Source organism: Papilio xuthus, unplaced genomic scaffold (assembly GCF_000836235.2).
Source record: "Papilio xuthus unplaced genomic scaffold, Pxut_1.1 DF827597.1, whole genome shotgun sequence".
Lineage (NCBI taxonomy): Eukaryota > Metazoa > Arthropoda > Insecta > Lepidoptera > Papilionidae > Papilio > Papilio xuthus.
Window position 1 is genome coordinate 820,159 of NW_013531052.1, and position 26,414 is coordinate 846,572.

Below are 26,414 nucleotides of genomic sequence, written 5' to 3' on the forward strand. Positions count from 1 at the left end.
ACGACGTATAGAACCCATTCAATTGACTTTCTTTAATCACTCCAATATATTATACTAGTGCATAAGTAAATATTTACCGTGAATTTTCTCTGCCGAAACACCTGTCAAACTTTATCATCACACAGTTGCTTCGGCAATGAAAATACGTAGTTATTCAAAACACGTACTTTAAAACAATAGAATTCAGTTACTGATGAGTGGGGTTAGCGGAGTAGGGGAGTCTTCGTAGTATCTGTATCTTGTTGGTGCTTGTGGTGGGTCAGCGGAGTCCGCGTGTTGAGAGTCCCTGTGGCGGCGCAAGTCGACTTTGCGCTGGAACGCCTTATCACAGAGTCCGCATGAAAAAGGTTTGTAGCCGGTGTGCTTGCGCATATGAGTGATCAGATTCGAACTCTGGCTGAACGCTTTGGAACACACGACGCACTTGTGCGGTTTCTCGCCTGCAACAAATTTTATTGTGTTTAGATAAAAAATTGTGTTATGGGTTATGTAACTTAGAAATTAAAAACTGCGTAAAAAGACAACATAAAGATACTTTTCGTAGAATGACGCAATAAGTAATAGTGTCCACTAAAAATACTTCGCTTATTCTTAAAAGTCAAATATCGCTAAATAAACCAGCCTTAAACTTATTCAGATCTTTTTTAATTAATCTAATATTTTTTCATTAAAGGCATTAAAAATTATCGATGCAAATATTCACGTAAGCTGTCACCAGTTTGACAAATGCCTGCAGCAAGACGTCGATAAAATAACTTTAAAAAAGCACCGACGCAATTTTATAGATAGAACAGGATTTAACTGCACTTTTTGTTTGTGCAGTGATCGCCGCGCGAAGGTCTGTGAAGGCTGCGCGGCTAATTGCAAGACGAACCGCATTTCGGAATATTGATCATGATGCATTTATCGGAGGACGGGGCCCATGTACGGCCGCAGTAAATCATTCGGCGCGACGCTCATACGTGACGAGATGTCGCAGACAACGGACAATATGTACTCGAAAATTTTTTATTCACCTGAATTCATCTTCCCGACCGATAAAAATAATAAAATCGATGCAGTAAAGAACGGCGTAAGAACATGTTTTCGATGTGTTACTTGTTAAGTCGCATATGACCTAGTCAATTTATAAAATAAGACAACAAAATATTTATAAATCTCTGCTTTAACTATTCGCACATATTTGAAGTACTTAAATAAAGTAAAATCACAGTTCTTAGTTTTAAGTAACACTGCGCAGAAGTTGTTTTGTAGGAATAGAGGTAGCGAACACTGTTTTTGTTTGCTTCAGTAAGTTTAACAATTTAAACTCTCGATCTAATAAGTATTTAAGTAATTATGCTTGCTTACCTATTATTGGTAGTAGTTTACATTGATATTGAAATTTTAGCCAAGAAATAAGAAAATGAGTTTCGAATAATGAGACGATGGTTATAATCGCGACCTCAGACAAGATGATGCGAGCGGCCGCGGTCCGGCATCCTGCAGCCGATTCATGTTTTTTGCTCATTGAGAATTCATTACCGCGCGAACCGGCCGCGATTCATCGACGAAAACATAATTACACACCATTTATATGTTTAACCTGCTACATTGCGGTATCTGTTGTATTTGGATGTACTAGTTTTTTTTACGCTCCATACTTTCATACAGATACTATGTTATTTATAAATATTACTTTTAATTTTAACATACGAAATAGCTTTTCATTTTCCAAAATAAAAACTAACTTAATGTAATTGAGTATTTTAATCTTCATTTCCTACTTCAAACCCTTTGAATGAAATACCTAAAGCTTCACGTTAGTTACAAATAATTAAAAACAACTTCACGACGCGTTGAACTCTAATTACAGCGGTAATTGACGTAACTTTACAGTACACCTATAATTATGCGTATACGGGGAAACTAGTAAATCCTTGCTTCCTTGCTAATTGGTAGCTTTATACTAAACGACTTTTAATTAATTTTATAAATCTTTTTATTTACCTACACGTCGTAATTTATTTGTATTTAAAAAATAAATGAAAATGTAAGTAAAACAAACAGGCACATTGTAAAGAATTATAGGCATAGATGTGGGAAGTTTAAAATATTTGTAAAATAACAACAGAAACAAAAAAAGGTCTTTGAACTAAGTTTTATACGTCAAGATAAGGCTGAGTAACTTACTTCAAGCAAATGCTTTCAATTAAAAATTAAGAATAACCCGTTAAAAAAGGTTTATCTAAAAGATGGACCTTTATTAACGGGTTATTCCCGAACGGATTAACAGATTTGAATGTTTGCCACACAAATAGAACTATTCTTAATAATGGACAATTCGTTGTGTTTTGTTTACCTGTGTGTATATATGTGTGCTTCTTCATATCGGACTTCTGGTGGAAGCGTTTCCCGCAGTACTGGCATGGATACGGCCGAGTATCCGAGTGGATCAGGAGGTGAGTTGACAGCGTGCTCGATCGCTTGAAGCATTTTCCACACTGCTTGCACTGGACATATACAACGTTTTTATTATAATATGTTAATTTAAATACATAAAATGCTTGTAGAAAAATTGTTATGAACGTTTTTTTATAGGTCTATTTTGACTCCAGGAATAAAACCGTTAGGAATATGAAAACACTTAGATAATTTGATAAGGTTTTCTTTAACCGCAATAGCGTTGCAGGTTTCGACTACGATGCTAATTTATTGGTAGATGTTATTGTCTCTATATTGTCAAAAAGAATGATAGGGATGACAACATTTGTCAATACAAGTGTCATCACAATGAAAAACCTACAGCTAAAGATTTTAACTTAATCGTAAGTAAGTATAACGCTAATTCACTCTTAATATTACATTGATATTTGTGTTATTTATTTAACAATGTTATTTTATTCCTAGGTAATTAATACTGAATATAATTATCCGTCCAAGTAACTTGTCACCGTCCATCACCTCTGTTAGCAATCAGTAATATTGTAATAACAGACTAAGTGGAAACCCCTTTCTACACGTCCCTTTGATATTCCGTAATAATCGTAAAACCTTGTACTTTTTTCTGTCTACTAATTAGTAGATCAACGGGCGGTTATTTTGTTTCAACTATGATTGATTCTTGTTTCTTTAACTATATCTTTTTAAGTACAACTATACATTTATTTAAATAAATAAACATTATTCGACTTAACAGTTTTTAAAGTTCCTTTGCGTGTTTTTTATTATGTATTCAATTCGTTTTCGATATAAATTTATTTAGTTATGCTGTCGTATTAAATGTAGGAAAACAATTTCAAAAAATCATTTACCCGAATATTTTTATAATAAACAAGACAATGTTAATCGTTTTAATTCAACTAATGAAAATTAATTACAGCCTTCTTAGCCTAGGACAGAGATAGCGAACCAATGGCTCTCGTGTCAATGATCACAAAATTTATTATGCACTACGAAAGACTAAATTATGTGACGGCACGGATATGACCCCTAATAAATTTGTCTTTAGAAAAAATGGCACGATGATACGTAAATGTTTGCCATCCCTGTCAGTGATGATACTTAATGCATTACATTGTGGTTATCCTTAATTATGTTTGAGAATGCGACATTTGGACGAGATACCTCCGTGCTCGGTAAACAAAATTCTTATTCCTTCGCTTTAATATTCCGTCCACAAGTACGCATACTTATTAGACAAAAGTTACCAGTTTTAGATTTATTTACTCAGTTGTTTTCGGTACTTGAAATATCGCGTCGTTTGTGTCGTAACTATTTGTTCAAGAAAAATACAAAATCATTGTTTAGATGTTACTAACTACACTAGAAGGATCTAAGTTTAAGATTTGTCTTTACCATACAGAATTCAACACACATTTAACACACGCTGAATATGCATCTTACATATACATTCAATTCTAGTGAACTTTATTTTAAAATAATATTGATGGATTAATAGAGTAGCGACTGTGGTTTATGTTTTCTAAATAAAATGCATATGTTGAGTCATACTTTCTTTTGGCATATTACAAAAGAAAGTTGTGAGGCCATTAGTCGGCTGGTTAGTCGTTAAATATGCGGCGAATGATAATCCGCGGCACAAATCCGCGTAGCGGGCCCCTGTGACAGTTGGCAGGGCAGCTGCCTCGAATCGCATCGCCTCGCCTCGCGCCCAACAAAAACTACCAGTTTTTTCGTCTTTTTATAACGTCGATGGACTCTCTTATAAACAACACAGGTGCTGGGCCATGACCGTCCACATATGGTTATCGGCTGTACCCCGCGCATAGACGGACATTTTTTTTAAAAAGTCTGTCGAATTGAAAAAAGTTAAGGTGCAGTTAAAAGTCTTTGGGTTATTTATTACCTTTTAGGTTACCTTTCTTTCGAGTTATTTTAAAGGTGATTGACCCGAAATTCAATTTCAATTGCTTAAATAATGAATACGCAATGTACGCAAGTTGCTTAGCAAGTAGTTTGTTATCGAATGAAAATTGTATAGATTAAAGTAAAATATTTTCTCCTACTTCTATAAAATGTAAATACATCGAATGAAATTCGTGTAAAATATGTGTGTCAAATAAAATTACCTCATGTATCATAATTCTAATTCTCAATATTTTCATTTTTGAATAACCTAAGTAAGAATTTAACAAATAGCTTTAAATATATATAAAGAGAGAGAGAGAGAGAGAGAGAGAGAGAGAGAGAGAGCTTTAAATATTTACTACTCCAAATCAAAGAATCAAATCTGTGAAACCTTTGAACAATTGAAGACAATCTGTCTACACTTCCGTAATCTAAAATTGTAACATAATAATTTATTCGGAACGGAGTTTTGTAACACGAGTAATCAAGCTATCGAATATAAATTACGTAAAGTGTTGTGTCCGGTGCGGGCAATTATATGGGAGCGTTGTAGAGGGCGCGGGCGCGGGGTGTCGCAGTCGCGTGGCGCGCACGCGTCGTTTCCCGCCAACGTACACAGCGCGCGCGCTTTCCCGCCAATAAAAACAAACGGAAAATAGGTCGGAACTCGTGTAGCGTACAACTAATGTTATCTCTTATCTAAATTCTCCTAATTAAACACCGGTTCAATAATTTATTTCATAGATATTTGTAGAGTTTATCCGACAGTTCTCGAAGTAAAAAAACGATATTTCGTTGTAGGTTACGCTCCAGTAGGTTGGCCGTTAGGCCATCTGCGACTACTAAGACCGCTAAATACATAATTAATGTAAAAACATTTCTACAAGCTCTACGAAGCTAGCTTGAAGTTGAAGCTGAGACTCTTATATCGGTCAGGGTGACAAATTAATTTTATATATTATACATACACATAATAAATACCCGGAGTTTACCTTAAATCGATTTTATTTATTATTAACTTTGCTTAATGGTTTAAATTTTAATACAGGTACTTAATTTAAGAAACAAAGAAATGCCAATGGCACCGATATAGCGATGTATTTAAAATATTTAGCGGCGCAATGGCTTCTGTTATCGTCGTATGACACAAGGTAATTATTCCTCCAATTATAAACCGCCTCGCCGTGATATTAAAAGTTGGAATTTTGATTAAAACCGATGCGGATTTTTTATAATGACTCGGTGCAAATAAAAATGAAACATATAAAAATGGCGCGGAGACGAGCTGCGGGTTGAGGATGGCGGGCGGTGGGAGACGGGCGCGCGCTGGACGCGCGACTTGCCGCGATACCACGGTACTTATTAAGACAAGGGCAGTTTTTGCTATTTGATTTGTAAAAAAACACTAACGCTGGTACTGGTTTGCTATTTTAAACCATTTCGAACGGAAACTGTACAGTTATTCCGATCTTGTCAAAGGATGTCGCTATTTATTGGCCGATTGCGGCGGCGACGTGATATAAAAATAGATTATAGGCACATACCTGGAATGATTTTTCGCTTCTGTTCTCGTTTTTGAGTAGCAGGGTGAAGTTGATGTCCCCGGATAGCGCTGGCGGTGGGAAAGCGGGGTCGGGCGCCGAGGGGCAGCGGCGTTCGGCACTCACTGCTCTCTCTGACTCGTCGGGGCTGCTGCGACATCTCTTCACTAACTCTAACGGAGTCTCATTATCATCTCTACTCTCCCATCGATAGTTCGGTGATTCTTCCCCTATTTCTCCCTTTTCGCGTTCGCAGGTGCTGCCCGGCGACCAAATTTGGCGGTTTTTCATGGAGAGATTCAGTGGTAGCTCTTCCTCGTCATCTAAAACAAATATTTACCGTAAATGTTTGACCTTAACGTACTTTATGTGACGCCGTCGAATTTAAAGACATTCGGGTCAAATAGGACGTCTTTGAAAAGACTTATGAAATCTGTACAGGTGTGCGAATGTTTATCGACTGGTTGCGTCATTATTTGCACCAGAATTAAATTCCTAGTATGCTCAGTAATGATATTTTTTACATTAAATCATTTTTGGTATTTAGTTCCTATTTATGTTTGACAAATATCGATCGATTATTTTTTCTGACCGACAAACAGCTGATTTTCTCTAGCTCTATGTACGCATTAGGTTGCTCAATTTGGCAGTAACATAGCAAAACGATAGCATGATAGGTGCGTGTATTGTTATCAATTAAAAAGTTGTTATAAATTATCATTCTATAAAAAAGTTGTTTGAAAAAATCAAAATGCTTTGGAATTTATGTTCATTTGTAGCGCTATCTATGGCGTCACTTCGAAACTGGTTCGCACGGATAAGCACTAATTTGAATACTTAAAGAATACAATGACAATGAGAGCTCATTTTGTAGGCATGAAGTGCTTTTCCTTGGCGCGTAGGAAACATGTAAGCGTGCTCCGGTTGTGGAGGTAAACGACATGTAAACGACAGGGTATCAGTGGTACGAGTTATTAATCGGCAAACGAAACTGATAGCTATTCTAATGAGGCACGTATAGAAGAAGTCGTAAGGAGGCCGAGGTGAATACGAGTATAATGATTGTTCATTTGTATGATTTTTTTTCAGTTTACTTAAAGAAAAATACTTTTTTGCGATCACTGCATTCTTTCAAATGCATCGGTTCGTTGTAAAAATATACTAACTTTAACGAAGTTCGCGTTTTTTCGTTGATAAAATTGTTTACTATGTTTTCCTGTAATATGACTTAATTATAAAATTTATCTACTTAAAGTCCTATGTCCCCGTAGTGGGGAGGGCGTCCACAGTGCGCCGCCAGTTCGCTCTATCTTGGGCTCCGCGATTGGTCTCGGGCCATGTCAGCCCAGCCCAAAATTTATCTAGTTAAATCGTAATTATTTTTTGTATTATTGTAAACTATGTTTCTTATTTATTATATGTATATTTAGGATGGGTAAGTTACTTACCATCTCTGGGCGGCGTATGCCTCATGTGGTCGAGCGGCGGCAAGGCGTACTGCGGCGATGTCCTCGGCATCAGCAACGGCCACACGCCGGCCCCGCCGTACAGCGCTCCCAGCCCGCTGCAGTACATTAGAGCTCCTAACTCTGAAACAACAAACAAAAATTAGATCTTCATACCATTAAATCAACGCACTTATTAACTTTTAGTTAGAATATCAAAAGTTGCCTTACCTGTTGCTCTAGCGTATTGCTTGAGCGCTCTGCCTGCGATTTCGATATCACCCAGTTGGAGCAAGTCCAGTCGGTGGTGAGATATGGAGTCTGGAGAGTGTGGAGGAGAGTGCGGGGAGACAGGAGAGTGGGGAGAGGGACTGCGCGTGGGAGATGAAAAGCGCTGTGCCGGCGGCGGAGATGTCGACTGGAACTGTTCCGCTAGCCGCGATAGCAATACGTGACGTGACATCCTAAAGGAAAATGATAATGATTATAATTACAAGATTTTTGTATCGACACTACAAAAAAAAGGGACCAAGAAAACTATAAAATCTAAATCTGGACCAATCTTACCTTGCAAAACTAAGAATTATGCTTATTAGGGCGAGCTTTAAGAAAGTCCTAAAAATTACATCTCAAAAGGAATAATTAAGTGGTACCACGTTATATGAAAGACTCAAAGTTATCTATCATTGCAGGAAATCGAAAAAAACTGTATTGTGTTCAAATAATCCAATCGGTTAACACCGTATACTATATGTAAACACATTGTAAATGTAATTAGTGATATGTTCGTAGATTTATTTCACCTAAATATTAGTATTAAATTGTGTATTTGACGTGACCATTGCCATTAGTGTATTGCGGTATGATTTTTTGTTGACAGTTCTCTAGGTCTGATTAATCCAGTCGCTTGTTTGTTGACATCGAATCACATTAAAAGCTCAATCAAGTAAATGAAGAATCAGAATAATGGAAGCGACCGACGACCGACGGCCGGCGCCCGCTGCGTACGCGCATTAATAATGCACGACGCCCTCAAACAATCTTCATTAGTCTAAAACGTGTTACGTTATGAAATGAATTTGTGAACGATGTCAAACTAACGAAATGCGACTAAATCGTGACAAGATTACGATCAAGTAATGATTTGCTAAATTTTCTAATTCTCTTAATTGCGTTATTGTAGTGTGGAGGTTATTAGGAATTAAGAGGTAGCAGATAATGACTGTGTCATTATAATCCATGGCTTAATTTTTTTTAGAAAACGAATTTTATATGATAGTTGTCTGAAGTGATTATATTTATAAATAAAATATATAAGTTTTTCCGATGAGCTTTTACGACGTATAGTTGTGAATTTCCACTGTTGAAACATTTGACGAAAAACATATTTTCATCCCACGTAATATGTTTAAAGAGACAGAGATGAATATATCATATTGTTTCTTTTTTACGTACGGGTGGAATAATTGTAAAATAGTCATAGAAGATGACATTTTGCGGATGGAATTACATTATGAACGTACTTTCCTATTTCACCAGTTTCTTCATAATTTACTTTAACTGCGAACTTTTTCATTTTACACTAACATAGAAATACGATGTGACATATAAGTTTACGTACAAAGCTATAGTTAACATGAATTTTGCATAGCGCTAATGATGATTCTGCCAATGTACAAGAAACAGGTGAATGCAATTGCGCTATTACGACTAATTGAGTAACGAACCGGCTTATGCGGGGGTTGAGTGTCGCAATTTCTTGTTTCAATAAAGCAAGTCTTTATTAGCTCGCCGCACGGCAATTACCAGGCCACCATCGCCACCTATTTTTTTATATCGCGCGATGGGAATCAGAACAAGTGTTTACTCGAAGAAATCAAACAGTGCGAAATCGTTATTGACTTTTTATTTGATGTTACACTTATTTTTATTATTCATTTGAACACTTGTTAATGTACACCTTTTAACCGTGAGTTTTTGAAACCAAAATCTCTCTATTACTATTAACATATTGTTATCTCTGCTTTTATCAAATATAAGGACAGGGATGACGATATGTTTTATACAGATTTTGGTTGGAAGATCAAAATCTGTTTAAAACAATATGTTTTAAACGCGGATTTTGATTTCAAAAACCCAAGAATAATAAAAACTTAGGATAATTAAAATGCCTCAATGAAGCATGTTGAACTAAACAAAAGAAAACAGTAGTAGAATCGCAAGAGCTTATTTTCAGACCTTCGTTATTGTAAACCGGAACTTCAAAATGTTTTTAATTTTTTTTAAGTATTAAAATTATTGATATAAAAAGTAATCAAACAAGTTTGGTGACATATTTAAAATTTTAAGAAATTACATTAATTATACTGTAAATCTATACATCATCAACCTGCCCTTATCCCTATCGAGGGTCGGCACAGCATGTACTACTACTCCATACATCTCTATCAGCCGTCATATCCGAGTCTACCCCCTTCTTACGCATATCCTCTTTCACACAGTCATTCCATACTTTTTTTGGTCTTCCTGTATACTGTAAATCTATACAATTAATAAAATTCAACTGTCCGTATGTAGTATCGAAAACAGATCATATTTCGTAAACAAGATGTATTTGCGTTGCTGATAACGAAATTCTAATTTTTAAACTTTTTGCCGGTCTGTTTACAAATCCGCGTTTGTTCCGGGTAATCTCCGAAAATGCTAAAGCAGTTTTGATGACACTCTGTCGGGAAGGTAGTTGATGATGTGAAAATATTATAGGATTCTTTTGTACCTGCGCTGACGAAGTCGTAGGCAACCGCTAGAACATACTAATACATTGACTCACTGACATTAGGTTCTCATTGCTGGAACATTTATTCAAAAACGTATTGTTGTTCTTTTCATTCACCTTGAGAAAATTGAGATAACAATATTTTATTGTGACAACAGTGGAAACTCACGGTTAGCTTATAATCAAATCCATTTAATTTTGAATTTTAAATTTCGCATTATGTATACGGTCTTAATTTTTTCGTTCGTTATCTAAAGCGAACGAGGTTGTATAAAAGTTGATTTTCTTGTATTTGTTTATTTGTAGGAAATTATTTAAAATTAATCATTGTAATAATACAGATGTTCATTTATATGTTTGTATTGCTTTTCATGAAAAGTTTTCCAAATATTTGTAATGTCTACGTTGTTCATTCAATTTCAAGGTCGAAAAATGCATGTTTTTGTTTTTTTATAGGAAAAGGGAGCAAACGAGCAACGAATCGTCTAAAATGTTGTACTTACAAATACATATTTTATTTGTTCCAAAGTAAATTATTTTTTAGGATTCCGTACCTCATAGGAAAAAAACGGAACTTTTATAGGATTACTTTGTTGTCCGTCCGTCCGTCTGTCAATACCCTTTTTCTCAAAAATGCGTGAAGGTATCAAGTTGGAATTTATTCCTATATAGGTATAAGGAAATTGTACTGTTTTAAAGTCAATTTCTAGCAATGTATATGCTGCAGGCAAAGATTAATTGTTTTTACTTTTTTGGATAATTAAATATAATTATGCCTTTGCTTATACATGTTACAATCTGATTGTATTTATAATATATAAAAAATTGGATTACTCGATTATATTAGTAAAGGTTTATTTATTAAACATAACAACCGCTATTCCAGTTTCTTTTAGAAAATCAATATTCGTGTGATTGTCTTAATAATGTGATGCAACTTAACAGAAACCAATACTACAAAATAATTAGTTTACCTAAAAGTTTATTAAAAGTAAATTAGTAAAAGCTTGTAATAATATCGTATTAAATTTTCATAATAATAAACTTTTCAACGAAGTGTGTTTGTTGGTGATTTTTAATTCAAATTATATGATATATGTATTCTTAAAATAAAATTTTGTAATCAACAGACCAACTTGAATCAATTTTGTATAAGGGTAAAAAAATAAATTAATATTGATAAACTACTTAAAAATATTATTCACAATGAGACGGATCTTACCTTGGGCGGAAAATCTCAGCACAAAAGATTACACTAAATCACTGGCCGGTGATCACAACAAAATTTATTAATCAATTCCAATCGCGTGATATATTTACATTTTACATGTAGCGCTTTCGAAAACGTATTTCAAAAAGCTGCAAGTTGTGTCGTAGTCGACGTAAGAAGGCTGTATGGGGTCGGCTCGCGTGCCCGCACGTTGTTTAGTGTTCGGCGCCTGGCACCTGACTGAAATGAGGCTCGCGCGCCCCGACCTACCCGACTCATCCGCGATAACGTTCTTTTTTCAAAACGCTCACAAAAAAGAGCAGGTCGGGAGGCTGCGCAATAAAGAAATGATTTGATGAAACGGCCACTTGACAGGTGGCCCGCGCCTCGCACCGCACACCGCCACTGTACGCTAATTGCAGCTCGTCTTGCGCCGCCTCAGGATGCGCTGAAAAATGTCTTTTGAGTATTAATGCAGGCAAATGTGGGGTTTCTTAATGTGTCGCATTACGTTGGCTCGTTATGTATCACGACTGTTGCCTGCGAATTAATCGCTGCATTAAGGCGTTGTATTCATTTTACTTTAGACGAACTTTTATATACTTGTTAACTAACAATGTTGCCTAAAGATTTTAGTTAAATACGTAGTTTAAGAGTTGTTTAGTTGAGAGCGTTGGAACTTAGATTTTCTCGGCGCGCGCCCCGCCCCCCTGCGCTATTGGCCGCGCGCGTCGCCGGGCGGGGCCTAGCTTAGATGTGAGCTTAGAAACCTTGCGAAACAAAACCGATTGTTGTTTACATTAAGCATTACTTGATGTTATTAATTTACGTTATGTAAATTCCGACAGAGATTATTCTAAATAACATAAGAAAATATTCAGTCTTCTTAACAATTTGTATAGTATGGATTGGATGATACTACTCGTAGTATACCGAATTTATTCTAATGTATCGTGTATTTTCTTTTCAAATAGCATTAAAAAAGTTACATATTTACATACTTAAAGTGTTTTGAGGTCAATGATATTATAAACAACATAAAAGTATAACACATTCATAGGTGTAATGACGCAATAGAAATGATGGCGTAACCAATAAGTTCGATATCAATAAAGAAAAGTTTACATTTTGCCCTTAATTAATTAATCATTTGCCGTGATCATTTCAAAAGTATGAAATTGGACTATTATTGTGGACTATGAGAACAATAAAACTAAACAATGCATAGAATTATTATATCAAGAACTACTTTACTAGATATTACCGTATTTTCTATTAGTATTTTATACACAACTATTCGTTTTAAATAATTAAAATTGAATTTATTATACATCCTTATTTCTTTAATTACATATAGTCTTAAATCTATGATATAAAATAAAATATTTAAAAAAAAACGAAATTAAATTATGTTGCACGTTATTTAATATAAAATTAAATAACTTGCAACATATTTTCTAAAAACTTATTAACTTAAATGAAACATATCAATATAAATCTATTTAGAGAAACTACCGTTGAAGTGTTTTATTTTATAAATCAAGTCTGCACCTGTCTGTCCGCTGGCTGTCGGCCGTTTGTGTGTTGGCCTTGATTTTATCGTAGTTCATGAGTTTCACAATCATTAACAAATATTAAAGCCAATCAGAACATTGGGGTGTGCGTCCCCCACTTTATTAATAGCGACCTTATTCTATGTCAACACAAAGACATGTAACAGAAAGAAAAATAAACAGTTTTATTTAAAACACGACTTAAGTTTGATTCCAATTAAAGAAACTTACAGCTTACGAGTACATAAAGATCTTAACAAAGCAAAGACTACAGTAACGTAGTATGGTTCATGGCAATTACTTCTTACATGCGAATGTAAGAAGAATCATCAGGATGAATAGAGGTTTGTTACTAAGTTAGTCCAGAACTGCTAAATAAATCTGAATCATATTTGAAATAGATGTAGATAACAGTCTGGGATATTGCATATGCTTACTAATTCAGTTTTTAATTTCACACTTACGTAGTTGTGAGTAACAGCTAATAAATTATTAGTCTGCTAAAAATGCTACGTAAGTTTAAAAGAGATGACATGCATGTCTCTGCCTTTACAAAATACTAAAGTTGAAAACCACGGACATTACACCAACAAGATAAGCTTCAAGAATATGTCCTTACAAACTTAAACCTGATTACATTATTTTTGTTAGCATTTGACCTTAGGTTACGTCAACTTTTTTAACAAAATATTATCTGGTTCATTTGGCACGAGCCGTTTAGCATAAAATTATTATTTTTTAATTTATAAATGGTATAGGAGCATGCATGAAATTCTGTAAATACAATGTTTTTTAAAAATGTGTGTATTATTTTAAAATCGATTACTTACATTTTATCCATATATATGTATGTAGTCTTCAGCATACTGTTCTTACTTTTAAATAAAGTAAATAATTAATATAAAATTATTAGGTACACATTCGTAAATGCTAAGTTTTTTGCGTATTAAATGAAGATTCCGATTGCTACTTCTTAGCTTCGAAGGAAGTTTTTGTAAAGCTTTTATACAGCTAGATGTTATGTTCTGATTCTAAGTGCATGGAGTCGGCTTTTTTTACTTTAACTTAAAAAATATGATTGATGAACAAAGCTTATGTGTCCGCTTAGAAGCACTACGTTGCACAATTATATCTGTACGAATAATTTGAACCATTCGAAAACACATGTTGACACTTGAGTTTTGCCCCCAAAATATGTCAATTTTGATACAACAAGGTAAAAATATATCTCCGGTAGCCTCGTGTTCTGAGGCCATTTTACTCCTTTCTCTTACAAAAATAAAAAAGTAAGTAAAGGTAAAGAGAAATATAAAGGAAACGATAGTAGGAAATCCTGATAAAACTTTATTTACATGACATTTTATTGTCATCAAACAAAACGATTTGTTAATTTTTGGATGGATAGTAAAATCAAAGATAATGTAAATCCTACTAATATTGTAAATGCGAAAGTTTATACGGATGGATGGTATCTCCGGAACGTTTTAACTGATCTCGGTAAAATTTAGCATAGACGTAGATCATAGTCTGGAAGAAAATATCTTCTACTAATAATTTTTTTTAAAAATCCAGAACCACAACGATCTATTCTTATATCCAACTAAATATTTTTTCATACATTGTATTTATTTGACATATAAAAGAGCTGTCAAAACATAAATAGAAAAAAAGTTCAATTTAACCTAAGTTTCGTCTTTATTTTTTACAAAAAGACTGTCATAAAACAATCACAAATCCAAAAAATAATCAAAATGAGTCTCGAAGGTTGTTCACAACAGTCTCAGCTCCGCGGCCGTTGGCTTGTTTGAGAATTAATTTGCAGTTATTTGCGAAAACGTTCTTTTAACAACCGCCGCTGATATTATCTCCAACGTTGCACCACTCACAGATAATCTTTTTATGACTTGACTATTTTTTTCATTTTAATGCGATATTATCTAAGCGGCTTGAACTAAAAAAATATTAAGTGGTGACAGAACGCAGCTTATACTTTCTAGCAAATATGCTATAACATAATAATGTTGCTTCTCGTTATTTTATCCGGAATATTCCTATAGTTATATCTATTGTCTTAATATCTAAGACATAGTGTAGATTACTATGTAAACACATATTCAAGACGTGTTAACTGTACCTAAAAAAAACTTTGAGGTTAGGTATGGAGAAGCAATAGTTTTTTTTTAAACATAGTTGTTTGTAAAATAAAGTTGCGCTTATGACTAGGAACTTATCCTTTACAGTTACATAATATATCAACTATCATTTTTAATTTACAATTTAGGCTAAAAGAGTAATCGATACGTTATGTATTAAATGTTCTTACACTTGAGTTAACGATATTTTTCACTCGATCAACCCATTGTTGCAATCTCGGGAAATCTAATTACGTAGTTAATCTGTTTTGGTTACAAGGTTTTTAGTTACACATGGGAAATGTATGGTTTCAGGGGGAAAGTGCTTCATGGTGCAGAGTGGGGAGCACGCCCCCTATGCCCTCTAGCGGGACATCAACATAACGGCAGCGCGTGGCGCGCGCGGCCCGTTACGGCACCCCACGTTCCTCTGCTCATCTCTCCCCCTTCCCCTCATCCCTACCCCAAGCCCGGCTCGCTGCGCGGCGCGTGCACATGTCGCGCCGGCACGCGCCCGCGCTACTTTTTATCATTCTTTTTCTGACTGTTTTTGTTTTCCCTTTGTTCGAACTTCAAATTTAAATCTTCGTTCGATTTCGGTAGACACAATGAAGTGGGATCCACGGTATCTCTATGACCTTTTTTTTACACACGCAACCTCACCCCTAGAAATCGTAGCAGGTCCTTAATAAAATATTTTCAAAGCGTCTGACGTTAGCAGATGCGAAGTCGGGATTAAAAAATAACAGATTAGAGGTCTTGCAAATGAATGTACGTGTAATGTCGAGGGTGCCGCGAGACCTCCGTAATGCATACAGGTACATGTTTGATAGATAAGTAAATCAAAATAAAACGGCGGTGGGTACTTATGTTTCAGCTGCGGGCAGAACCGGTACGCGGTCGCAGGCGCGAGCGGCTGTCGCCGGAGTCGTCCGCCATTCCTTACAGTCAACTTTTATTAATTGGGCAGATGAGAACCGCGGCTCCCATGATGAATGCTTCGGCCATATACGGACACCAGTTCGCGAAACCTTTTATAGATTCTCAATTAAAAGTGTCTATTATAGTTAATAGGGCGGTCGGGCAGTATAGGGTTTACCAAACAGGAATATTTGCTTTAAGTACGGGATAAATAAAAAACGGACAACATAACGGAAAGGACGATTAAGTGGAATAAAATATAGCGTGGGGGTGCGGGCGGCAGGTGGCTGCGCGCAGTGCAGGACTCACGCCGAGACAATCGTCGATATCGATGCATTCCTGTTCAAGGAATCTGACCTATTGCTTATAAGGATGCTACTATATTTGTTTGACTATTGTTACTGTTACCTTGTAATTAATCTTTTTTTTTTAATTAACTCTACATGTTAAACGATAGTACGCTTGTGCATCTGATACACATGTCTTTAAGCACAATTCAATGAGCCTTGTTGTTTTTTTAAAACGTGTTTTATAATGTCTAAAAATGTACTTTAATTAAAGTAACACTGAATTCAAAAAATACATTTCAATTTAGTATAATATCAATTCCAGTACCAGATTCTCAAAAAAATCTCCTGAGTACAGGTGCTTAGTTTGACTATTAATGAGATATAAATGAATGTTATCGATGTCGATATAATTTGGTGGGTCATTACTAGACACACCCTCAGTCTCGGTCGACAAGATTCAGCAGGCGACAGCTCGCGAGGCGCTGCCCGCCTTGACTTCGGCCGCGGCATGTGCGCGCTGCGGTGCACAGCGCAGTGGGCACCCTTAACGGATTTATTCAAACGTGTGAGCGAACTCACCGCCTCAAACGACTTGACTTTTTTCTTTCTTTAACTTCATCCCATTCAACTTTATTATTTACAGTTACAATAAGGATACTTTTGAACAACGTGGCGATGTTCCACGATAAATATCAATGATGTTTATTTATTATTTAAGTGTCTTTGAGTTACTATGTTTGCAAATGTTTAGTCATATTTTTTCCAATACAAATTGTTACTTGCTATTAATTTATCAGGACAGCATATCTCCATTATTTATTGAATATGTAAAATAGTGTAATTATGTAATTAGTAAAAGAATTTTTAACTATAATACTCTAACTTTGTTAAGAAATATATTATGAAGATGTCTAACTTCTAAAGCGTATAGCATTTTATTTAATCCCTTAGTTAATGAAGTCTTAGGGCCAACAACTATTGTCTTACGAATCTTCTCTACTACTATTAATCGCTGAAATTTAAATCTATTTCTGTACCCAACCCGTATGATAAAATTAATATCTTAAAGTCTCGGATAATTTATGACTTTATAGAATTTATCCTATTAAAGATGCTCATATCATGCGTGAGGGAAATACTTTGAGCATTGCACGAAGAATTATGTCCGACAAAAAGGCTGTAATAATTTATGGTTACCTAGTATATTAAATCTCGCAGTAGGTCCTTACGAAGTAAATCATTGAATATAAATCTTTTTTTGTATTTAAATTAATAGTTAAAATGTTATACCTTATTTGATTATATTTTATATTATTTTTACATCTGATTATGAAATATAAAAAAACTAACTTCATTTTGGTATAAATACGTAGGTGTGCTAATTTTATAGTTACTTTAACTACATATATAAATAAATTTTATTAGACAGTCTTAGGCATCGTTCGGTCGTCGCGCTATCAAGTTCTTGATCAATGTTAGTTTATAAATGTACAAAATAACACACAATATAATGATGTGCTATGGCATGGTATCACTTCTAGCTTTACATTAAATTGATAATTATTTGTGAAAACATATCTAATCTCAATATTGCCTTGCAAGAAACTCTGTTAACCTGTACGTGACTGCATCCAAAGAACTTTAATGCATGGCCATCCTTATTAACAACTGTCAGATTAAATTGTATTGTTTTGTTAATAAAAGATAATGGTACAAATGTAATCACTTGTCATTCATACGCCGATTATAGTCAGGGACAATAGCATTGTATATTTAGAGGTACAGACAACGGTGAGGAGTCATATGGCTGGCGTCGACAGAAACCGTAAAAGCTCCGCGCACATGCGAAGCAAGCGCACGCCTCCGCGAGCGCGCTTTGTGACCGCTGGCTAATTATGACATGAAAGTCAGAGCTTGCCTAATTACCCACTTTTACAAGTATTGAAATAGCACATGTTCCCGCTTCCGAGGCCGCCACGCTGCGGTTTACGATTACGTCGTGAGTAATAAACCGCTAAAACCTCACCGAAAACAACGTTTGCGCTGTTCATGTAATACATCGTAATGGGAATTATAAAACACACATCGAGTACAATTTGCGGTGGTCGAGTCGCGGTTTCTGCTCTTACCGTCTCCCAGATAGGTCTCCCAGCATGAAATACTTGCAAAAGGGCAGAAGCGTACTTATTCGACTTTTGATTATTGAATTGGTAGCTATCAGAGACGGCAGGGGAGGGAATAGCTACGTGTTCGTGTGTTCTTTGACAATTTAATAGCATGTGCGCGTGCACCTGCCCTTGCAAAAAGTAGGCACACGCTTCAGGCAGTCAAGTACAGAATTTGTGCGCTTTTAGCCTATTTTATACGGCATTTATTGATAATTGATTGGTAAGGTGCATAAAGCGTTTTATGCTCTACCTTTATAACTTTAACATCGAGCCATTTAATGATAATCAGTCTGACTTTGCATCGCGTTAGCGTTAATCGATATTCTTCATTAGCCGGTTTATGTTTTAATCTTTATGGCGGTTTGTGGTTAAATTAAAAAATAAAAATCAAATCAAAGAGTTTGCGTTGACTATTTTATACGTTTAGTAATAGGTAATGATATAATATTTGATGATTTTTTATATTCTTGTTTGATCAGTTATAATGCTAGGTAGGGCAGAGGGGCGGTGAGGCGGTGAGGCGGTGAGGCGGCGAGGCGGCGGGGCGGCAGCAGTGAAGATGTCTGCTCGAGTTAACTCGTGGCCCGAGGCTTCGCGCTCGCCGCCGTCGCTCATGTCGACTTAATGAGTGTTTTAACTACCGTTCGTAAATCGTTGCCTCCAGTCCTTCAGGATTTAATACCTTGCGATTTACATGAAGGAATTTAATTCTTAATTTTAAAATATTCCACAAATAGATATTATCCCTAACTGAAGATTGTTTTCAACCAATAAAGAAATTATAAATTTTAGTGATAATTCGAAAAGCTTTAGTTTCCATTGAAATTGTTAATAATTCTACATTTCTAGATACTAGGTTAATTAACTAATTTATCCTAACCTAGGTAGGTGAAGGTAGATAGATTTAATTTTTCATTATCCAGTGGTGGTCTAGATTCTACGAAGGTTTTTTAAATTATTTTACAATAGAGTTCATTTTCGTCCTTAGTTCCAACATTTTACACATATGCAACTTTCTTATCTTTTATTTATACAAGGTTTTGTTTTTTAAAAAAAACTAATAGGCCTGACCTTTGCATCTTGATCGGTTGATTAAAATTACATTACTTAAATTAAGTGAAATGACTTATCACTTAGTACTATGTTAAGAAGTTTATAAACTTATTCTTTAATTGTTCTACAAATCGATGACATTTTATCGTACTTAGTAACAGTTCTAGAATTGTTTTATATGTATTTGAATAACGTAAAGCATTACAGAAAAATTTAAAATGCGAACGTTTAGATGTATAACGGATGTTTGTTAGAAGGTATCAGAACCACTAAACGCATCTCGCTGAAATTTCGCATATATGTAGAACATAGCCTGGAAGAACCCATATGCTATTTTTTTTTAATTCCGAGTAGACAGCGTCGCGGATGATAGCTAGTCAATTAAAATGTAAAGATATGAATCTTATTGGAAAGCGTTCTAATTTCAAAATTAAATATATATTTGAGCATGGGAAAAACATCGAGAAAATATAATGAAGACTAATTTTATCTTTCCTGTCTCATGTTATTTGTTTTGTCTTATGAATGACTATAAGGTTGTATAAAATCGTATGCAAATCTAGTAGCAATAAAAGCGGTCGGCAGTCGCTTTCGACGAAGCATCGATTTAATGACTGCTATTAATCGGAGCGGACGATTGTATCCCTCGCTCGGTAGCTCTGTATGGCGAACATTGTCGATTTTATTGTGAACCTTACTTTAATAGGAGTATACAATTTATTAAATTGATTATAATTACTTTAAGAACAATTTAAAAAAATATTTTAAAAATTTGTTGAAGATTTTGTACGTCTGTTTTAAATTTATTTTATTTTGCAATACGAGCTTTTTTAGTTGTGTAAAAAAATTGTAGATAATTTAATTCGAGTCTCATTATATTTATGTATCAGCAAGTGATTAAGGAATAACAAAGGATTGTTTGTAGTAGATCGATGCGACAGGCATTTTGTGCAAAACGCTTCATTAACTGTAACTAGTTTGATTAAAATCACACACAAAAAATACAGATGGGCCAGTAGGCTGCGTATTCACCATATCTGTAAGACGACAGTAGGCAAGTGCTATTACATTTATAGTGTGTCTATCGTTTTTAATATAATGTGGACTTTTGCCGACTTTTAACTACTCAATAATATATTGTTCTAAAATTGGTGATTCATAATGCAAAATAGCTTTAGTAAACACTAACTAAAATATTTAAAAAATGTCGGACACTAGATTGTTAAACATTTGTTTTACCTCTTTGGCTTAGATTGATATTATATACGTCACAGTGATTATAAAAGAGTACCTAAATTTTTCTCTTAAGTATGTATCGCCAAAACTAGTTTCGGTATAAATCCTTTGTATATATGTCAAGAACGTATTTTCGGAAGCCTTCAATTGTTTTTCAGTAATCATAATTTTGTTTTCTGGTAATGTTGACTTAATGTTTAAGTTAAAATATAGTTAATATATAGTCTAAGTTTTTTATGGTTAGTCGTTTCGACTTTGAATTATATGAGTAATATTTAAAAATATTGAATTTTTTGATAAAAAATTAAATTTTAAAAATCTATTTTTGGGATACTAAAGGTAAAAGTCAAAACATTTTCAACGCGGAAAGTACTACAATGAGGAATTTAAAACGCGACCTTAATATTTTGACCGTCATTATATTGCAACATTGACTACTTACTTAAAAATATTTTTGTTTTGTTCCTTTGACCTCGTACAAGATTCCTTCAACGTTTCTCCGTATTGTATTTTTGAATTCTTTGTGTATTTTTGAATTTAATATTTAAGAATTACTTTCACAAAAATAAATTGACTTGGCTTTGATACTGATACAATTAAAATACTTTACGTGTAGCTACTTGTATGTAACGATAACCTTACCAGATTATTTTACTATTCTCAATAATACAAGTTTCCTTCTTATTCTTTTTTTCCGTAATTATAAATTATTATCTGCGGGAGCTACAAGCGACGGACTGGCAGGAGAAGGCGCAAGACAGGCGACTTTGGCGATCTCTTGTGTCGGAGGCCAAGACCCACTTTGGGTCGATGCGCCAGCGGAGTAAGTAAGTATAAATGGCATAGTATTTATCATTTGTCACATAAACTATGATAAATAATGATCGTTAATAAGTCATTAAAATTCGGGACAGTATTAGATGAGGTTGATATAATGGTGAACCTACACATAGTCGGAGCGCACGCGCCTAACAATTAGCGGGAAAAGGTCGCGCGCGCACATTGCGTCGGCGCAGGACACGCCGATTCGTCGCCTTAGGGAGCGCCTGACATGTGATGTATAGGTATCACTAGGCAAACGTGAGCTTTATTAACTACTAATAGCAGAAATCAATAAAATCGCTACGAAAATTGTTTTATTATTCTACAAGATGCGGTGTAAAAAAAATTCGATCGCTCTCTAAACAATCATGTTTTTCGATTGTTATTGCGATATTAGTATCTGTCGAATTTGATCCAAAAGGATTATTAAATAAAAATAACGTGGAAATGCATAAACGGTTAGAAATCGAAAATGATTTCATTCTTAAGCATTTGAACAAACGATTGCTAGATATAAATGCATCTTGATAGTTCATTGGGTAATGACAGCTTGCAATTATGTTTATTTACCATTAGTAATTACTATTTGCTTTGTAATAACTTGTGTCAGATAACGTTCTTGTAAAATTCTCTATGAAAACTTATCCTTCCCTTTCGTTTTTTTTGAAAAAATTAAATAAAGACGACACTATTTGTGTCACAGCAGTAAAAAGTCGCGGTTACTAATTTATAAATGTATTGTTTTTCGCATACTTATAAAATATAACGAACCTCGTGTCAGAATTGAGTCGGCATTAATTTTTTCAGTAATAACAAAAACCGCCCAGTTTGACATTGATGTATTAAGTAGGCCCCGATACGAATATTAAATAAACAATGTCTTATAATCTTGTTACATTGATAGTATTTTAAAAAAAATTACATGATACGAATTTATTTTTTGCTATTTGTAAATCGGTTTGTAAAAAGATGTTTTTTTTTTAAAAACTGTGTTTTTGCCTCAGACAATTTCGAATTTGATTTACTTAATGACTATTATAATACATATTAAATTGGATAATTGGATAAATCTCTGTCTATGTTATTCTCCAGGTTGCCTGGAAGAGATCGCTTATAGCGATAAGGCCGCCCTTGCTTTGTTAATTAGTTATTAATCATGTTCTTTTATCTATTATAATAGCATTAAGAGTCAATAACTAAATAAATTTCATTCTTGCTTTAATTACTTTTCTTTCAAATTATTTTAGTTTCAATTAAAACAATTAAACTACTATTTAAAAGTAAAATGTTTGTGTGCCAGTTAACATGAATATATAGAACATAAATCAATATAAACAGCAAGTTCGTTCGCAACTACTTCATCATACTGTGACAGTAACAACGATAAAATATTTCTCTATAATTTCAGCCGGGCCGTAGTCGACTCGACACGATCTGCTTTTAATTATTGCGAATCGATGGCAATTACGTTCGTCTTACCGTTGAATTCCACTGCCGTGACAATTGCACGGCTATATTGTCATCCCTTTTAACCTCTTTGATAAGACAGAGACGGTAATATTAATTGATACAAGTGACAATACAATGGAATTTTACTGTTAAGCGACGACGACGGCATGTGTTGCTGGAACAAAGCGTCTTTGCCCGTGAATTTCATGTTATGATTTTATGAGACAGGCAAAGTGGTCGCGCCATAGCGACATCTGCCGACTATCTTTACTATTATCTAGCGATATTTTGTACTTAAATAATTGGTTAAGCGTATCATTTGTGTAATTATTTTCAACATGACATTAGGAGGAATATGTAACTAACAAGACAATTAACCGTGGGTTTCCGAGTCCGAAATTTCCGTTTATAACATACTAGCTGTCGCCCGCGACTCTTTCCGCGTGGTATTAAATAAATAATTAGTAGCCTATGTGTTCTTCCAGACTATGTTGCATATGTATGCCGAGTCCAAAAAGCCGTTCTGTAGATACCTTCAAACAAACATTCATCCATCCATCCATGTAAACTTTCGCATTTATAATATTAGTAAGATTGCTATCTCTATGTTGTCAAAGATATTGACAGGGATTACTATATTGTTTGCGTTTTATACTGAGATTTTAATCTCAGAAAACAATGGTAAGGTACTTCTGAGTTTATAATAAGTTGAATGTTACACTAAAGCAACACACTTCATACAATTTAAATCAATGTTATTATATGCATTACTCGAATGTAAGTTTAATTATAACAGATCGCAAACAATTATAACGGAACTATAATCAATAATTTCTTTAAGAAATCTGACAGCGGCAGGTGCGGCGGCCAACACGAATTTGTACAAACAAAAGCTACGAGCGACGCGCGGCTTCACGATAAACGGACGAAGCTTTCCTACTGAATAATTGAATTTACTTTTGTTTATTGTCAACGACTTTTGTCATCATAATCAAGAACCTTTAAAATATAATACATGATAAATTCGAGGATGCATTTATTTTTATTGGCAAGATTGTTTTATAAAGTAGGTACGTCCGTTATTACGAGATGTATTATATCCTAAAATATATTTAAACTGTAGACAACATTTTTGCCCAAAGTTACTGTAACTTGGAATCTCGAAAATCGCTAAAAATTACTCAAAGCAAGTAAGTAGCTGAGTGTGATTACTATAAAATCAACAGAATTATTAGTAAAACAATCTGGCAAGTCTTAATTTTTCATAGTATCATAATTATCGATAAAGATTATACTTTTTACGACTTCAATTAGGTTCCAGGAGCTTGTGTTGGTAAAACAAGTTCAATGAAAAAGAAACATTTCAACTTCTCCATTACTTACGATCAAGATTTAAATTTAAAAACAGATTTTTATTACAGGATGTTGTTTTTCATATCCAAAGTTTATATATCAATTAAAAGATTAATAAGAACTTTGAAAGAAAATTAGTAATAAGATTCTATGACTAACTTTATTGTCTTATCCTCTATCATAAACATTGCATTGTGATTCTAAAAAGTCTTTGTCTAGTCTGCACCACTTTATTTTCACCTTCAAAAATATACGTTACTAAATAAAAATTGCTTTTCACATTTTGTCTTCTAGTAGTGACCTACAATCGTTTGCCGAGTAATATTTATAAAAAAGTTATTTGCAAATAAATATTTTTACAATCAATAAATAATGCACTTTGCAATACAGTGTATATATTTGTCGCTAAATGATTCCATTATCGTTGATATAAATTATAATGAAACATAATTAGTTAGCAGAAGTTTCTGATTAATATGTACACGTTTATTCACTTTCGTCTAATTCGCCATTAATAAATCTAGGTGTAGGTAATATTTTTCATTATATTACAAGTTTTTGTTGCTTCGAAATAGTCGTATTGAACGCGGGGCTATAAATAAAACTTTCGCGATGCAAGCGCGTTAAATCGAATCCGACGATGGTTGGAACTCGTCCGTATGCACCTGCGACAATTTTTATAGTATAAATTTGCATTAATTCATTTAGTCCTGTTTTCATAGCAAACTTCAAACCGTCTAAATGGGTTAGGCGGTAAGTGGTATCTAACCGGTGCTAGTCAAGGAATTTGAATGTCGCGTTTAATTGACGGCTTGTGAGCCTTTAACTAAGACTTTTCTTTGACGCAATTAGTCTTTTAAAATGTTTATGAAAATTGTTCTGACGTGAAAATGTAGTTAACTTATTTGATACGACTAATAGAAATTGTGAAACATGCTATTATCTGGTATAAAAAAAAAGTCAAAAATATCGACATTCCAAGTGTGCGGGCATATTAATATGTCTCTCAGTTATTTGCATTTTTATATATTTATTATAAGACTTTGTTAAAGAAACGCAATAAAGTCGCGATAAACGTAAAAAAGTAATTACTTTTTATGTTCGAGTTCAGATATGCAGAACATTTTAGTCTAGGTTATATGAAGATATAACTTTTATACATATTAAGTGATAGTTGAGACATGTTAGGCGAATCGCTCGTCAGATATGCACTTTGTCAACGGGTTTGTGGAACATCTTGCGACCGCTGAGCCGCTGACTCGCTGTGCCGGTGACACACAGCTATGAACATCTTTACAACGTGTTTACTGTTGCTACGGTACATAAGGAAAGAAGTACCAATCGTTGTCTACATTGTATTAACATCTAATAATAATGGAAATGTATAACGTTTTATTTTTTCTTTTCAAAAACATTTTTATAAGATAATTTAATATTGATTCATATTGAAACCTTTTTTGTTATTGTTACATTAACTATAAGTACGCGTTTGCCTAAATGTAATCAAATCATAGGTCAAGTTTGTGATAGCTCCAAATTTTAAATTGTTGGAGGAAGATGCTATAAAGAGATCCTGGATTATGCCTGATGATTATCAAATAGCTACCCAGTACTAAAGGCCAGTTTTGGTAGGTCCACCAAAGGATAGCTTTGCTTAGTTGTAGTGCTTAAGTTCTAGCTAAATAGGGCTAGGACTAAAACGACAAATTCTTTAATGTTCCCAGTTATAGAACATTAAACATTGTAAAACTTCAATAAGCACAAAGTTAATTTTCTTTACAAGTGGAAACATAGTTAAAGTATTTATTTCCGTCATCGAATTAGACTGATTTATATTACATACACGTGTTGTGCGACAAGCAAATGCACTTAAAGACGCAGGCATCGAGCGTTACGGAATAGGATAGGGGCTAACCGACACAACGTTTTTATTGAACCTATTGTTTAGAAAACTTTCCCACAAACTAAATACATAGGTAAATAATTGTATTTAGATTGGTGTTCCTATATACTTTAATAACAATAACGAAGATTTGATTTTTCTACTAAATTTTAATAATTATTCCCTTTTGTACCAAATCTGTGTTTTATTTCGATGACTTTTTGCCATAAATG

The 26,414-nt window shown here is 34.3% G+C and overlaps 1 protein-coding gene across 3 annotated transcripts in view; it reads right to left on the bottom strand.

Moving 5' to 3' along the window:
- LOC106118159 (zinc finger protein 79) overlaps nucleotides 1-26,414 on the bottom strand; it is a 29,844-nt gene continuing 3,430 nt past the window's right edge. For 2 of the 3 annotated variants that reach the window (XM_013312720.1, XM_013312718.1), the window contains exons 3-7: nucleotides 7,568-7,800; nucleotides 7,340-7,480; nucleotides 5,895-6,214; nucleotides 2,342-2,492; nucleotides 1-440 (exon numbers count right to left, since the gene is read on the bottom strand). In XM_013312720.1, coding sequence (XP_013168174.1) covers nucleotides 184-440; nucleotides 2,342-2,492; nucleotides 5,895-6,214; nucleotides 7,340-7,480; nucleotides 7,568-7,800 — 1,102 coding nt within the window. In that variant the 3' untranslated portion in view covers nucleotides 1-183. Of the gene's footprint in view, nucleotides 441-2,341; nucleotides 2,493-5,894; nucleotides 6,215-7,339; nucleotides 7,481-7,567; nucleotides 7,801-11,334; nucleotides 11,571-26,414 lie in introns of those variants that run through there. The other variant, XM_013312721.1, reaches the window with a different exon arrangement.